The 17,878-nt window shown below is 35.7% G+C and overlaps 1 protein-coding gene across 1 annotated transcript in view; it reads left to right on the top strand.

The window, feature by feature from the left end:
• Positions 1-11,608, top strand: part of MALRD1 (MAM and LDL receptor class A domain containing 1) — a 237,617-nt gene extending 226,009 nt beyond the window's left edge. The window contains exons 37-41 of the mRNA XM_072925466.1: positions 29-105; positions 197-287; positions 8,645-8,720; positions 10,394-10,450; positions 11,205-11,608. Of these exons, the coding sequence (XP_072781567.1) occupies positions 29-105; positions 197-287; positions 8,645-8,720; positions 10,394-10,450; positions 11,205-11,306 (403 nt within the window). The 3' untranslated portion in view covers positions 11,307-11,608. The remainder of the gene's footprint in view (positions 1-28; positions 106-196; positions 288-8,644; positions 8,721-10,393; positions 10,451-11,204) is intronic.
• Positions 11,609-17,878: the final 6,270 nt, after the last annotated feature.

The following is a 17,878-nucleotide window of genomic DNA, read 5'->3' as shown; positions in this document are numbered from 1 at the left end:
TCTTCAAGAAGTCTTGTTTTATTCACAGATGTGGAAAAGGATGGAAAGGAAACCGTTGCCACATAAGTGCTAAGCCTCTTCAGCCTCCAAATCGCCTACAAAATGGTAGGTCTGTAAAAAGAAATAATATCTTTCCATTAGTTCTTTGAGTCTTTCATTTTACTTATTTCTGTCTTTGATTGCTTTGATTTTGCAGATATTTGGATTGGATTGGGTATCGCTTTCTTACTGATTAAAATTACAGCTGCTGCCTTGTATTTTCTTTTGAAGAAGAAAGTGCCAGAAATGTAAGTAAAACTTTTATTTTGCATATAGCAGACACAAATGTGGCACAGAGCAATGGCCAACTGCCCAGGCTCATTGGTTTCAGCTTTTGAATCTCCCCACTGTCTGTCTGTCTTCATATGAAACACTAAGCAGAAAATGTAACTTTGCAACAAAAGCTGACCTTAGTGGACCCCAGTCTGCAAACAATGAGCAATGGCTTGCTTGCCTAGAATTTTTTGATTGTGACATTATATGAGTATTCTTAAATTATAAAATTTAGAGCGTTTTAGAATATGCCTTCAACTGACAATTCAGTATTTCACAGATATATTTACAAGCCCTTCTTGTCATTCCTCTAATAATCTCTGCTTTTTCTCTCCTCCCTAACTGTTTATTTTACTCTAACCTCTGTATTGCTTCTCTGCTTATCTCTCAACTGCTAGATCCTTCTCTGCCAGCAAGTACCTAGCACTGTCCCTTCCTCCCTTTCAGCAATTCCTGTTGCACATTTCCGTGTCCATTTTTGTGTTGTTAGATTTTCCTCGCCCTTCATTTACTTCTCCAGAATTCATTTCAAAGCTGTCTCTTTTCTTTTAAACTTGTTCTCTGCTAGAGACTTTCCTCTCTTTGGGGACGTTGTTATCTCCCAAAGTATCTACTAAACTGTGCAGACTCCTGTCCTGACATTATTGCTGCTGACATGTCTCCTATCTCTGCATGCTCCCCTGATAGGTAGAGCTGTCTATGGACACAGAACAAAATGTTGATGCAGAAACCTTTATTGGTTATGCTTCTGTTAATTGAGTGCATAGCTTCACCTGCTTCCCTTATATCTTCTTCCTCTTCTTTAAGGCAGGAATAACATTTCCTTATCTGATTTCATGGGGCTTTAAGATTTACTTAATTCACATTAGTACAACCTGCCAAGGCACACATATAGAAAAGCACTTCAGAAGTGCAAAATTACTTGTATTGGAAGAGCTGCTGCTTTTTTTTTTTTTTTTTTTTTTTTGTGATTTCTATAGTTATCCTTGAAAAAAATAGTTCAATTTAAAAAATATTGTTGTTCCTTACAATACTTCTTCTGTGCTCTCACTCAACGCTCCCTCTACATTTTTCTTTCATAAATGTCTAGTCAAAGTTTACTGCACAGCCATTCGCATCTCTTTTACCCATAAATCTATATTTAAGGAATATTTTTTTCTTTTCTTGCAATTACTTATGCTAAAAAAAAAAAAAAGTAGTCTTTTTTGTACCCTGTTGCAATGTGATGCTATGGTTCTATTAGGTATGAAACAGGGGTTAATGAGGATCTTCTTAGTATGGCTCTAAGAGTATACCACAGCTCTGATATGCAGAGAATCAGAGCTGTGAAAAAGAGGATTAGACAAGTTTCCAAAACAAAGCTTATTCTGATCTTGATTGTTTTCATTAAAGCTTCCAGCAAGGTGAGTTATGATGATGGAAATTTTTGGGACTACAAATTTTGTCTACTAGAAACTGAGATTGTCAAATCATTTTGCCCACACTGCAAATAAAATTTTTCATTTTCCTTGTTTTTAATCACAGTCAACTTAACATATAAGTTAAAATGTTTTATAGGCACCTTGCTAAGAAATAATCTGGCTAATAAATGGCAATTTGTTTGAAATTGTGAAAACAATGAAATCAGAAACTTTGAATTTGAGAAGATCAGTTCATCCAAGCTCTTCCTCTACAACTACCTAGTGCCTACCATGATTTGGTATACAAAAATCACAACTGGAAACATAGTAGTAAATGAAGGCAAGTTATTCCTGAACTGCTTAATCAGTAATCAGAAGTGACTAGTCAAAATGCAGCCAATGTTAACGTACTGAAGTTTGGATCTTTAGGATAAGGCTTTATAATAGGAAGTGACTTGTGTTTGCATAAGTCTGTAAAATGTACAATGTGACAGCACCACACAGAGGCGTGAAATTTTACTCCTGTTTTTGTTTGGTTTTTTTTTTTTTTTAAGGGATTTGATGAATGAGAGGATTTTACTGGCACATAAATGACACTTTCCTATAGTTATTTTTAATGTGTGTCTGCTTTTAGCCACCTGAGCAATGTCATTTTCTTAAAGTCATTAGGCACTAGAGTCACTCTAGGGAAGCTTTCACATGCTTGAGGCCATATTTACTACCTTTTGATAAATTCTTTTGCCAGATATTTTTATGTAATTTTTGTTAGTGTCCCCTTTCTTTACTATATAGACCCACCCATGCAGGCACTAGCAGATGGTTCTCCAGAGGCACATTAGGAGTTGTAGGTGATTGCTCCCATGATGTCTTGAAATGTTGTGTAGGTCCATTTAAGTCACAAGACAAATAGTGTAGGAATGTGCACAAGAGCTGGAGAAGCTTAAGAGTCCAATAGAACTAATTTTTTTCTATCATAAAATGAGGTAGGAGGCAGTTGGGGTAGGCTGGGTACCTCAGGTGATTGCCAGCTAGAAATTTGTCACTAACAGCAGTGGGAACCTAAGTCACATTTGTCCCTCTTCTTCTTCTCTGGAAACATTAATAAATAGTGCCTTAACCCTTCCTTTCAACCCAGAATGGATGCCCCGCTTCCCCTTTTCTATCTCCTTCTCGTTTTCTGAATTTAATTTCTGATCTGCAGGCTCTAAACACTCCTATTACTGAGTGGGAGTTACTGGAAGTCATCATGTAAGTTTAATTCCTAATGGACAAAAGCAGCTTTACATGGCTTGGCAGCCGCATACTTCATTACCATGACAACATTCAGCTATGTCAGATGCTTCCCAGTCCCCAGCTGGGGATATGTGAAACTTTTGTATAGAAACCCCAAATCAGAGAAGCTTGTGAGTTTCTATCATTCCTGTTTGCACTATAGAGATGATGTTCCCTAATCCAGAAGGGAAGGCTGCAAGTTGCTCCACTCTATCAGTGACATCTGTCCTCATTGACCAAATAGAAGCAAAGATTCATTTTAGCTTACATTTTTTTGCAGCTGCCTTCTATTGCTTCATTGTAATTTGAAATGTGAGAGTATGAAAAGTGAGTGACTTTCTGTCCAGCTGTGCTATGCCTTTTTACTATTGCTTCCAAATCAGTCAATGTCCCTGGATCATCTCAGTTTGTTTCTTTTCTGTTCCTGAACTGTGCCATCCAGTGCAAGGCCAATGTAACCACAGCTATTATCAGTCCTATCAATTTTAATGAACACAGAACATTAAATTTTCCAAAGCCTATAAAAATGTGTCTTGCCACACAAGCACAAGAGTGGAAAAACTGAGGTATTATGAGAAAGGATTTTAAAATTATAGAAAATCATGGGAAGAAAGGGCCCACAGAGGCCATTTTTCATCCTGCCACATCACTGACTCAACTGTATCACTCCTGAGTTCACATTTAAAAACCTCTAGCAACATTAATTTGATGGCATCCTCGGGCTATATTGGTACCTTGGGTAGAAAGAAGTTTGCTGTTAAAAAATTATTTTCCAACTACTGATATGTCTGTTTATCATTTAAGTTCATTCCTATTCACCATGGACAATAACAGATCATTCCTCCTTGCAGAAAGCTTTTTCTGTTCTTGAAGGCAGTTGTCATGCCTCCTTACAGGCTTCTTTCTTCAGGGTAAACAAGCTCAGTGCTTTTGTTTTCTCCATAGTTAACGTTTACTTAAAATTATGATGATTCCCAGTTTCTGTTGCCAGGCTTTCTGCAATTAGACCATACCCTTGTGTAGGTCTGGTGTGAAGGAACGGGTGGTGTATTCCAAGGCAAGCTCTCCCAGGAGATCTGAGGGGCTACCAGAGGTCATTGCTGGCTGTCCCTCTGCTCCTATATCCCAGAGAGATAAACAGAATGACAATATAATGACATTTAGTGAATCGTTTTCAGCTTGTGAACTGGAACAGAGACAGATACAGTTCATTTATAATGGGAGAAAAATGTTCATTTTTATGGGAAAAAGTAAACCAAAATTTGGAAGCATTAGACGTAAATGTTGTTTGGGAATTGTTGTATTAATCTAATGCTGCTATCCAAATCCATTCATTCTTCTGTAGAGTATTGTTGTTCTGAAGGATGAGTGCTATAGTCAGAAGTTTTCAGTTTTTCTGAAATGTTCATCTGATGATCACCACACATAGAACGACTGCACAGAAACACAAGGAAAAACGCTGAAGCACAGCCAGTCTCTGTAGTCTGTAGCCTTCAAGATCACGAAGATGAAAGTTGCAAAGGAGTGATTTAATAAAAGAAAAATTACTTCCCCAAAGTGTATCAAAAGGTACAAAGTACCTTTTAGGTACTTAGGAAACCCATACAGCATTGTAACAGTTGAATCAAACATCCAAGTGATCTGTACATTATTTTAGATGCAGCTTTTGGAAAGTCTTCTCTCCTTGCATCATGCCTCCTATTTATTTTATGGGATGTGCAAAATATAGCCTACTTCAGCAAACCTAAATTTCGTTGAAAATATTTTAAACATGCTTTGGAAATTAAGATCTTGAGTTTTAGTTTCTGTTAAGAACTGCAGCTTTAGCACACCTATAAAAAGTATTTTAGGGGATTATTTAAATTAGTAGCTTAATTGTAATTAAATCTTTGGTTGACTACAACTTTGTCATTGTTGCTATGAATCAGACAATAAGCATTCCTCCAGTACTGTATTTCCTAAGAATCTGTGTTCTACATTAAAGATTTTTTTTATTTTAAGGGTATATTAAAAAGTACAAAATTACTCTTGCATTAAAAAGTACTCTTGCATTAAAAAAAAAAAAAAAGAAATCTAGATACTTTAATTTTCCATTAACAAGAATGAGGTTACTCAGCAGTCTGTTTGTACACTGGTGGGTATTTTGTAGAGCATAAAACTTCTTCCTATCTTTGTGAAATTATAGTGGAGAAATCTCAGACAAGCCAGTAGTTTTTGCTACTAAAGAATGCAGATGAGCTTAGCAAAGCTATGCCTAATGTTACCTCAGCCTAAGATGATTAATTCTCTCCATTCCTATTGTGGTATTTCTGGTTATATTAGAAAACCCAGTTCTCTCTAAACTATCTTACACACATATTTGAGTATTTTATACTATTTTTAAATTTTTCAACTTTATTTCTGCAGTTACTATCTCATCCAATTGAAATATTACAGCACTTGTGTAAACATGTGGTTAAATTTTCTCTTACAAATTCTTTAAGGCCTTTTAAGTAATTTGAAAATATTTTAGAAATTTTAAGGCTATCTATTGGTATCCCTTAGAAAGAATTGCTTGCTGCATTCACAAACAGGGGTAACCATATATAAATTTGTATCAACATATTCATATGTACGCATCTACGTGTTTATATATGGTGTATGTATGTGTAGCATAAGTTACATAACATAGTATATTCAAGGTGACTTTTGAATTTTGACGAAAATGTTCATAAGAACAGAAGAGAAATTGAGAAAGTTCATTTTCCATCTACATTTCTGGTGCATAAATTCAATCAATGCCCATGTTTTGGGCCATAAAATTCCCATTATCCCTAAGATTTGGTTGCCAATACACATGCTTTTCATGATTCAGATCTAGAGTGGAAGGACACCTGAAATCTGCTGGGCTCAATTTTCTTGCTTAAGACATAGACAAGACAGATTTCAGCACTAAGCACAGCAACCAAAAACATTTGAAGAACTTGACCAGCACTCTGTTTGGCACCCACATTTTGGCTCAGCATCCTTCTGGTTAGCTCTCCTCCTTGCAGAGGAAGCTGGAGATCTGTGTTCAGCACCCTCCTGCCCTCAGGACAGACCTCAGTACTCAGCGTGTTCTTGCCCAAATAAGCCGTGCATATGTCTTGCACATGCTGGTCAAGTTCAGTGGAGTGATGAAAGAGAATCAGACCAATCCCTGTCCTTACTGTTTGCTACTGGCACAGTAAGGGTGGTTCAAACTGAGAATTGTGTGACTTGTGTTGCCCTTTGGAAGTCTCTTGACTGACTCTAAGGAGAGCTGGTTTGTTTAATTCTGTATCATGCTTTTAGGCCATACAGTTGTTTTGTGATGTCTAAATGAGGTACCAAAATTAAGGCATGCAAGTCTGGCCCTTTGGGCACTAGTTTAGAAGACGAGCCAAACTCCTTAAAATCTTCCCATCTGAGTTTGCTTCCGGCCTTAGATTTTTTGAGCACTGCTTTACAAAATAAATTTTGCACACTTTTTCTGGACTTCATTCAGGAGGACTGGGATGCAAATATACACTCAGTAAGCATATAAATAATCTGTCATTGCTTCACTAAGCAAACTAAATTAATCAGAATATCATGATTTATTACAGTTAATATTCGATCAAATGAAAAAATTATGAGGTTCAAATATTCAGCTCTCCCCATTGTTGTGTCAGGTAATCAAAATAAATTATGAGACTGGCATTCGAAGCAATTACTTTCTGACAGTCTTGTTGTGAAAAATTTCATGAAGACATGTCTGCTTTAGTCTAAAATCCCAACTTAGTTTCTTGCACTGATTTAATTCATTAGGTAGAATATTTCTGTGCCTTACTTGTGTCTTCCTCCCAAGCAGCCATTCTGGTTTTAGCTATTTGCAACAGAAATCATTCAAGTGTCTCCTCTGTGGCTCCCACTGGGGAACAGCTTCCCTTCCCAACATCTCTGTGGGATGTGCTTCTGTGACTGCTCTTGTCCCCTCCATTCTGCCTACCCCAGTAACAGAGACCCTGTCTAGCAGATTCTAGGGAGACACGGCTTCAACCACCTGTAGGTGCAGCTTTGGAACAGACACACTTTTTAATACAACAAAATTTATTTCTCCATCATCAAGATTGATGGGAAGCTTTAGAGAATTTTTTTGTCTTAGAATGCTGTACATGCAGATTTCTATCCGCACAAACTGTGGATGAAACCCAAAACAACCAAATGCATCACTTCAGAAGCAAAGATTAGCTTCTGCTTCATTCTTCAGTAATTTTAACTGATACCTCTCTTGCTATTTATGTAGTATTTTCACAGCTTTGATGATTGTGGCCCTCTCACTACAACAAAGACATTGAGGTGCTGGAGAGAGTCCAGAGCAACAAAGCTGGTGAAGAGTCTAGAGATTAAGTTGCTCCTATGAGGAGCAACTGAGGGAGCAGGAAGTGTTTTGCCTAAAAAGAGAAAAGGAGGGTTGGGGGAGACCTTACTGCTCTGTACACCTACCTGATGTAGGAGGTTGTGGTCAGGTGGGGATGAGTCCCTTCTCTGAGGAACAAGTGACAGGACAAGAGGACATGGCCTCAAGCTGTGCTAGGGAACTTCAGGCTGGATATCAGGAAGAATTCCTTCACTGAAAGGGTTGTTGAGCATTGGAACAGAGTGCCAAAGGAGGTGGAGTCACCAAACCTGGAGGTGGAAGGGGCTGGACATGGCACTTAGTCCAGCTGACAAGGTGGTGATCAGTCAAACATTGGACTCAGTGATCTTAGAGTTCTCTTCCAACATAAATGAGTCCATGATTCTGTGATTTCAAGCAACATGGAATATTAAAAACTAGTCATCTATATGGTAAAAAAAATTAGATCTAGGCAGCATGTTCCACGCCCATTCTGCTTTTGCAGAATAAATATGATTAACTGCACAGGTCATTAAGTGCTTTCAGAAAGAAATGGGACATGGGAAGACCTCTATCAAGAAAGCATATCTTTAAACTTCCAGATGAGGTAATGGACATGAGATCCATAAATAGCAAATTTGTCCTAATAACCTAATAAATTGTTTAAGGCATTATGATAATTAAAGAAAAATTTGCACTTCAATACCTCAAGTGAATATTCTTGGCTTTCTAGCAAAAGGTATGGGTAGCTTGTATAGCTTTAAAACTGATGCTGATGATTTTGACCCAAAATGCAAGTTCTTTCCCAGTTAATTGGAAAAGTGGAGTACTTATAATAATTAAATAACTACAGTGCTCTTGAACTTGGAGCCTAAGACTATGTTAATTCCTGAATTGTCAGTGTGATAGCAAAACATAGGTAGAATATGATCTCATTGCATGCAAAGAAATTATAGGAATGCAGCTTTTAAGGTACTCTCATGTTTTATTTAATGTATAGCATTATACCTGCATTTTATATATACTGAATATTTCTATGCACATCCAGAAGCATATATATTTTTAGAAGAAACAGATGAAAAATTATTATTTTACCCTAGATATTATTTATCCAGAATATTGGTTTAATTTCATTAATTTCAGTAGAGATCAATTGTAAATATATTTAGCCACCTATTTTTTTGGACCCAATTCTTTTGAACTTTAATCTGTTTGGTTCTTTGATGACCTTTATGATATGATGATTTTTGTTCCTTTTTTTTTCTTGGTTTGACTTCCCAAGGAAAGTGCAAGAAACTGCTATTTCTTCATTTGCCAATCCATTGTACAAAGACCTTAGTTCATCTGGAAAAGTAAAGGTAAGCTGCCTCTATATGTTCAGAAAAATGTGAGGTAGTCCTCAAATATTTTTCCATTGAAAGAATGCAATCCCTGAGTGAATGTTTTTTTAATTAAATAAGTGAGAATTAAAAATTGACTCAATATTCAGATCAGTTCCAGTGCATTTTCAAAATACAGTAATGGCTGAAATCAGCTCAGTTTTGACAACATCTCAGTGTTTATAATTATCATTACTATAGGCTGATGATTTGGAGGAAAAAAAGTGGTTTGGATTAATTATTTACCCACATAGAGATAAGAATAAACTCGCTGGGACTCATATCCTTTTGTTATCTGTAAAATAAACAAAAAAAACCCAAACAAAAAACAAGAAAAACCATCCAACAAAGCAAACACACAAGAAAAGAAACACGTCAACAACAATAAAAATACAAAATGCATGACTTGGCAACCAAGTTGCCTTTGCACACTTACTTAACTTGAATAAAAAAGTTTTTAGTTCTCCCCAGTACCTTAAATGTACATCACAATTCCCATCACTGTAAACTTCACCTTGACACTAAACAAGCAATTGGCCACACATTTCCTTAGTACCATTTGCTGATCAAAATTAAGAGACTGATAGAATAACAATGAAATTTTTGAATAAAATATGTATATAAAAGTGAACATATTGCAGCAAAAAATTTGAAGGCAAGATTTAATTATCAAGTTAGAATGATAGCTAAAATTCATCTCTTAAATTTTACAATAAATAAACTATTTCATTAAAATGAAGTTATCTCTGATATTTTGTTTATAATTAAAAATAATATAGACAAAGAACCTTGGAGTAAAAAGAAAAAAAGCAAAGAAAATATTTTAAATATCCTTCCTGCCCTCATTTTGATTCTACCCTTATTAGCATTGAAAGAGCTAGCATGATTTGAAATAGAAAATAAAACTTCCTTGTCCTTTGCGCAGTCAATAATATAAGATTCCACGGTAGCTTTGAATAAGATTAACTATGACATGCCATTTACTTTCTGTAAAAAGGTCCTTATACCTGAATTTAGAGACATAAGATCAAATGAATTCACTTATAGGTTGGAGTTTGTGAGAGCTCCAAGTTGGAAATATTCCCATCACAATCATGTCCAATTCATCAGGACATTATTATTTTAGTTAAAATAGATTCCTGACAGATTTCATTTAATACCAAGTTGAAAAACAGAAGCACACAGTCAGGAGAGACATTTTCATGGAAGACAGCCCCAGGCATTGTGATTGAAGTCCAGCCATGTACCAGAACTTCCTCTATTTTCTCTAAGACTGGGAAAATACATGTTTACACTAATTCTTCATTTTAAAAGAAAACAGGCATTATGAGTTTTCTTCAAGTCGGCTGAGACTTAAATCTGAATGGTGTATCATCAATCAAAAGAGATGACAAAATGTGAGCAAAAGCTCTTGTCTCAGCTGAATACTCACAAGTTTGCCCTTGTGGGAGTCTCTGAGATTCATAAAGAACAGTTCTCTTGAACCTTCCTGAACACTAAAATCATGTGGGCTTAGCATAGCTCTACTCTGGCTCGTAATACTGCCTCATAATTTTGGTTCCATAGAGTGTGTTACCCAGGCACCACATGGCAGAGTATATTTTTTTCAGCTCACTAAAAATATTCTGAAGCAGTTTTTTTTCTTTTTATAGTCTCCTAGGTATGCCATCTCATCTGCTGTTCAAATCAGTGTTTCTCCGTGGCATGAGGTATGTAATAATATATTTCTAGGATGTGTGTTGGACTAGTAATGGAAATTCATTTGCAGAGGAAAGGGAAAAATCTCACTTAAAGTCAATGGTGTACTGCTCCTTATACTGTTAGCACCTCTGGAAATCTGAGAAAGATGACCAGGGCTGAATTGGTTGGCAAGGACCTCATAACAACAATTCTAGTAATGTTCATATCTACTTGTTACAATTCTAGCTCTTCATATCTACTTGTTACACCAAAAGCTAATTCAATAAGTTTCAGTCTGGGCAGATGCTGAAGAAAATGTTCAGAATTACTGAAATCCTTACCTGAAGGGTTCATATTATCTATTTCTTCATACAATTTTTAATCAAGGAAATTATAAACATTTCCTTGAATAAAAGGAAATTACAATGTCATGTACCAAAATTAGTGACCCACTGCAATTATACTATTGTACACAGATTGCCTAAAATAATACTAAACATATACTGGAGCATATGTTTAGTGCTGGAGACAAGGGGGAAAAAGGTGGAAACAGATGCAGAAGTAGGTTAAATGACTTGATCAAATGCATGTGGTAGGTAATTGTTTCGGTGGAGCTATGCTAACTTTATTCAGCTGAAAGTCTGGTCTAAAAATGTTCCAAGATTTCATAGTTTTCTTTCAAATGCTACTTCCATAATGAATCTATAGCCATTTATATGTGCATTTTTTAAAAATAATTGAATCACTTGGATTTTAAATTTCATTCTATCTTTTTTCTTTTAGTATCCATTTAATGAAAATGGGAATGCTACTTCTTTTCCAAATCCTCTCTATGGTGTAGCAGCAGAAGACATGGAGAAATTATGTAGCTCCTTGAAAACTTAAACACATTGAAGTGATCATAACTCTTTACCTAAGGATTTCTTGAAAGATCTGGAAGTGTGTCATGATACTGTAGTATTTGCAGTATGAATGAATAACTCATCACAGAATAACTCTTATTAAAACAATTACATTTAGAAAGTAAATTTATATTAAAAATGGAATCCATACATAAGTAAACCATAATTATATATAGTCTTCTGTCATTTCTGTTGGTGCGGAAAGAGATTGATAATTATAACTATTAATTCATTTTACATTCGTACAGTTCGAATTCCAGTATGTTAATAAAATGTTTGAACCAATCCAGATTCTTTATGCTTGGGAAGAATAATTTTATGTCCATTATTTGAGAAATTATGACTTAAATATTTCGATAATTTTGCATTAGAAAGGGATTTTAACTGACTCTTTTAGTGTTCCAAGATGCAGAAGCAAAAGAAAAGCCTTTATAAAATTGGAAACATATCAAACTAAATCAAAAATGGTCATGAATCATAGATTTGAATATTGGCTCAGCATGTGATCTATCTCTGTGACACACCAGTATATACACTTATTTTATTTTAATATTTTCATTATTTACCTTGATAGTTATATCTGACCAAATTTCCCTCTGGTCAGCTCTATAGTTCTGTAGTTCTGACCACAGTGCTCCTGATAAATTTAGCTTAGTGGTTGACAGAGGGTGGAAACTGGCATGTTCAGGAAACCATATTTCTGCTGAATAGGTTGGCCTCCCACACAGCTAAAACTTATGTCAGCCCATGCCTCCATGAGAAAAATATCGGGGAAGAATTCTGGAGTGCCTTGTGATTTCAGTTGTCATCCTCTGTGGTACCAGGCACAGCTCGTAACAGTGTTTACACTTTAAATAACCTGACAAAATGTCATCTTCCATAATACCCACTTGCTTTACACGATTGTCGTTTTTAGCTTGAAGGCTTAAGTGTTCCTGTTGTGCTTGTGTTTTCTCCTTTTCTGTATTTCTACAGCCTGCTTAATTTTAAGCCCATTGGCAAGTCTGAAAGTTACTAAACTCCTACAAATTGCATAAAAACAGACATCTGCAGTGTAGATGGTATCTCTGTTAATACCTTTATTCAGGGAAAGCGGAATTGCTTGACAGTTATTAGACTTTCAAGACTCCAGACAGAAAAGCATACTGATGCCTGCCCAAACCAAAACACCAAACCCAAACCAAGAAGCTCTCTGCATGATGGATTCCATCATGCACAGGGCTTCTTGGTTTGGGTTTGGTACTTTTTCTTTCATTTTTTCTTTGTAGAAGAACCATAGCCTGTATTTTTCTGTATATCTATATATCTTTCTATATATCTATGTATCTTTCTACCTGGGGGCAGAGAACTATTTTTAAACTTTTTTTTATTTGTCTGACTGTCATGTTGTTTCATGGTTACAAGGAATAGCAAGGCATGATGCTTGCCTATCATTCTCCCCATACCTTTCCATCAATATGCTCATAAGTGCCTCTCTGCTGCATTCATACTTGCCTTAATGCCATCTAGTTGAAAGTTGCCAAATGTTATTCATTAGGGTTTTAAATAAGGAAATGTGATCACACATGCTGTTTCCTTCTGAAACAAGTTTAGTGTGACTGAAACATAGAATTTTTTAACTAAAATTGTACCTGTTAGGTTGAGATACAAAGAACACATTTGATTCTGGAAACTGCCAAGTGTCTCCAGCTCCTGAACACTGATGTTTTGATAAATCTCTGTGACATGATTGATTGTTATAAAAAGGCATTTAACATCCTTACATAGTCAAGCCAATGTACTCAAATTGTCTATTTATTCTGCAATAGGCTAGCACTACTTGCAGAATTTCATTAAACACTAAAATGCTGAATATGCTATAGTTCTTAAATCTCCATTCATTGTGCCATGCTATGTGTATCTGTAAAAAATTACACTAATGAAAAGGATAAAATTAACAATGTAAGAATCTTATCACATTCTCCCTTATGAAAAGAAAACCATTTATTTTACTGTTTATGGTATTCATATTTTAATGTCCCAAATAAAAGTAGATGAATATAAAGAATTGTTGTAAAAGAACTCAGGGAACATCATATTACTCATCAGTAGTTATCTTCTGAGAAAACTGTGACTCTTCCAGATAATCTCTGAAACAAGGTAGGTCTTTTATCAAAATAATTTTCAATTTTTATTAGTGACAGAATGCTTACAAAGAAAGTGCTGAAGTTCAGACTCTTAATCTTCCTGAACTTCAACAATTTTTTTTCTCTTCTTATTTCATGAAAAATAAGAGGTTTAATTATATTCAATATATAGTTATTTTTTCAGCTAACAGCCTCAGACTGAAATTTTTAAGACAAAAAATTAACTTTTTATTTCATTTTCTGAAATTTTTCAATACTGCAAACCAAATTCATAGAATTCATATTCTCAGTCATCCTATCCACAGTTTCAATTTCAAAATCTAAAGAACAAATCTAAAGGAAATATACAGGATATAAAAATACAGGATAAGATATTGTTACATTTTTACATAGACTTCTTCTTCCCATTTATAATATCCCCGACTAAATACCTCTCTAAGCTTATGCTGATATTGTCATAAACTTTATGTAATAAAAATTACTTGTTTCTGAGTGACCTGTTTTCTGGGAATAAATTAGAAGATGGATACTCTATACAGACAATGAATACTATACTTAGTCTGATTTAAACATGTTTATACATCAATGATTCAAGGTAACAGCAGAAATAAATTACAAGGCTAACTTTTAACAAAACTAGATACCACTTTCAATGTGTTCTATATGGTCTTCTCACAGTTGTTTTGCTTCTGAGGTCTCACAATCATAAAGAATACAAGCATCCATATCTCTTAGATTTGGCTAAACTTGATTTCAATCCAAGATTTATTTATGGTACATATGAACAATCATGTTTCATACACAGATGCCCAGGTCTCGTCTCAGAAAGGATCACTGTATTTGCAGCTTGTTCCAATACTTGCCTTGGCATCTGCCACTGGCTACTGCTTTGCAGTTTTGGAAGAGGTGTTGAAGGGAAGCAGGATCTTATCTTCTGTTTGCAAAACCCAAAGTACTACATATGGCTGTGAAGTTTTCTCCTTGCCACTACTGAGGGGCTCAAGCCTTTTTCGGAGTTCCCCTTTGTGTTCGGTGGCTGCACTGGTGCAGCTGTATCTGTGTTTTTGCATGGTTGCCCCATGCCTCCATGTTTTCCTGCATCTGCTGGTCATTATAGTGGATATGCCCATGGGTGTAGTCCAGGTGTTTGCTGATGGTGAATTTCTCTCATCTTTTCCCTGTTTCCCCTGCAGCAGCCTGATGACTATGCAATGATAGAACTGATCACCCACATGATCTAATTTTGAAGGTATTATAGTTTTTATCTAGAGGATGGGTTATGTGGCATCTAGAAGTCTTTTTTGACCTAAATCTTCTTGTAGTCCTACTTTTCCATGGTGCTGGTGGTACGCAGCTCCTCTTGACATCATTACCCCCATTAAGTTGTCTCCAGCCTGTGCCATGCATGTCTGCTTGAGATCATTCTGAAGCCAAAGGTGTCCTCAGCTCCCCGTTATGGTTCCTTCCTTATTTGCTCAGCTGTGTCTGAGGTCTCAGGCGCAGCTTTTGGCTTTTTCATTACCTGTTTCTGCATCTCACACAGCTGGAGATAGGCTCTTGGATTACTTAGAGCTTTGATCTGATACACTGCATCTTGATCAGACATGCTGCCATATATAAACATTGAAGCTGCAAAAAATGTCCACTTTTTGTAGCCATCAAGTTGGCAGGGGTTAAATTAATCTCTTTATCAGGTAGATGCCTACCCTAGAATGCAGTACTTTGAATTCTAGCAGCTTGTCATTTAATTCTTCCTGTTGCCTGTAAAAACAGACTTGACATTATGCCTGTAATGGAGATGTCCAGATTTAATAATATGAATCCCACTCTTTTAATTAACTCCAAATTTCATTAATGTGTGTATGTAATAGGAAGATTTTCACTGGATAATCTTCCTTACAAGTGTGTCCAGAAATGCCATCTAATACACAATAATTTTCCAGACCTCTCTGTTTGTATAAATTAGACAGAATAGATCTTAATAAATACATATAACTTCCAGTAAAGCATCTGTCAAAACCCATCTTCTGTTTTTCATTTTCAGTTTGTGTGTGGGAAGAGAAGGAGAAGGGGTGGGAAGAATTCATATGAGAACAAAAATGGAAGTTCCTAAGCATCTAAGCAGAAAAACCTACTGTGGGCTGTATTGCTTCACGTAGGTTACAGCATGTGAGAACTCTGGCACCTGACATGGAACAGTATTCCTCCTCTGCTGGGAACTTAAAAAGAAGAAATTTATTCTCTGAGGTACCAGTCAGTTACTAAGACTAGTGAACAGGAAATTGCTCTTCACTTATGTGAGGATGAAGTACAAAGTGCAGCAAAGGAAGGAAACACAATACTAAGAACATAGTAACATCATTCTAAACTGTTCCTAGAGCATCACCACTTCATCAGCTGTAGATCCCTTTTTATTGTAGACCCTTTTTATTTGAAAGCAGGGATGCAGCTGACCAGAAGGGTGGCCATAATGTGCATGCTCCTGCAGCAGCCATCCACAGACCTTCACAAATGTCAGGCAAGTTAATATTCATATCTGGATTTTAATTTATCATCTGCAGCTATAATCATTCTTAGGGATATATTTCATGCTCAAAAAAAAAAAAAAAAAGCCTTACAAAGAAGAGGTGCACTTTTCTACACGATAGTTGTATGGGACAACTAAGATATGATTAACTGTAGAGCATATTAGTTTTGGTGGCCTTGCATTTTATTTTTATTACAATACTCAAGGTGCATCTCAAAGGGAGACAGGGGAATAGATCAGAACACAACCTTAAACACACCAGGAATTTACAGCATATTTACTGTTGTATTATAAAACCAATTTTTTTTGCCCTAATCTTAATACAGCCAAAAAGCAATATAGCGTTCAGCCTAGATACAGGAACATAAAACTTGACTTATTGTTCAGGTGGTGAAAATTGGGGGTAGGAGGTAAACTAGAGTAGCTTGTGATGTGACAATGAATTTCTTTCAGTCCTCTGGCCCTCCATGGACCACAAGCTAAAATACCCAACAACTACTGGAAGGAATTTTCCATTCTGATAACTCAAGGAGTTTTTTAAAATTTACCTTTTCTTTCACCATGTCATCATAAAAGGAGTTAAATTTTACTTTTTAATTTATTTATGAACAATGCCAGATTGTTCAGGGAAATGTTTAGGCAACAAGATAAGCCAGAAAAAGTTATCAGCAACAGGGGAGGGTGAATATTCTACTTTTGTAATGAAAATTTGAGTCTCTGAAGCAAGTCAGCAAGGCATGCTCAACTGGGTTAAATGGGTTTAACAGGGAGAAATGAGCACAAATTATTCATGGGAATTCTTTAATCTTCTGTGTAATTATGTGATCATTCTCAGAACAAAGACTTTGGTTGCTCATAGCAGGAGGAAAATTCAGTTCACACTCAGCCCAATGATTAGCATAGAGCTGTGAAGAACAAAAAACCCCTGATAATCTAGTGCTTTAATTTTTTCTGTATATTTTGAAAGTTTGGGATGTTAAGCCTAAATAATTTAGAGACAATAATAAGTAACTTTTTAAAAAGAAAGCTGTTTTCTTTTTCTTCTTTATCTTAGTCTTTAATTTTGAGTCCTACTTCTTCAAGTGATTAATTTTTCTTTTTCTCAGCCACTTTATTCAGGTTATAAAACAGTATCACTCTGTGACAAGTATTTTACAATACATATGGTATGTGAATTTGTAAAGCTTTAGTTGACATTATTATGATTTTGATATCCAAGGCTTAGAATACAATTGAGAACCAATATACAGCAACGTCAGAAACATGCTATGTCTAGAGCTTTAGCATTACTAATATATTTGGTATTCACATGGACATGTTGGCCAGAAGTGGACATTAATAAGCACTGTATTAAAATTGGTCTCCAATGCAACTGGGTATTACAGCTACTTTAGTAGTTAAAAGTATTCAATGTGATTCATGTGAAGTGTTGTCATGGAATTAATAATGATCTACATCTTTTTGTAAAAAGGGTCTGTATTCATTGTAACAATGTGATTATTCAAGTAACAAATTGAAGAGGTAAGTAAGACTCTCAGGGTTATGCGCTGCCTTGAACTTGTATGCAAAATTCCTACAGACACAAAGCCAAACAAAAGATTATACTCCTAGGAGTATACTCCTAGATATACACTCCTACACGAATTTAGAATATCCAGAAGATAAAGATTAAATTACTTTGCAGTTCCTGTTTATCTGTCTTAGCCTGCAGGAGGTTTCTCTGGACATCCTTGAGAAAATGCAGTGGCCAAAGGATGGATGCTCAGGCTGAAATTTCTGGTAACACATGTAACTTCCTTTGCATATGTTAACCAATCAAGGCAATCCTAAGAAATTTTGATTCTGCAGTTTAGCCAACCATTAAATGCTACTTTAATTTGTTCTAAAATCTGACTAATTTAC

The sequence above is a fragment of the Taeniopygia guttata genome, chromosome 2 (genome assembly GCF_048771995.1).
Source record: "Taeniopygia guttata chromosome 2, bTaeGut7.mat, whole genome shotgun sequence".
Classification (NCBI taxonomy): Eukaryota; Metazoa; Chordata; class Aves; order Passeriformes; family Estrildidae; genus Taeniopygia; species Taeniopygia guttata.
This window is presented reverse-complemented; position numbering and strand designations above follow the sequence as displayed.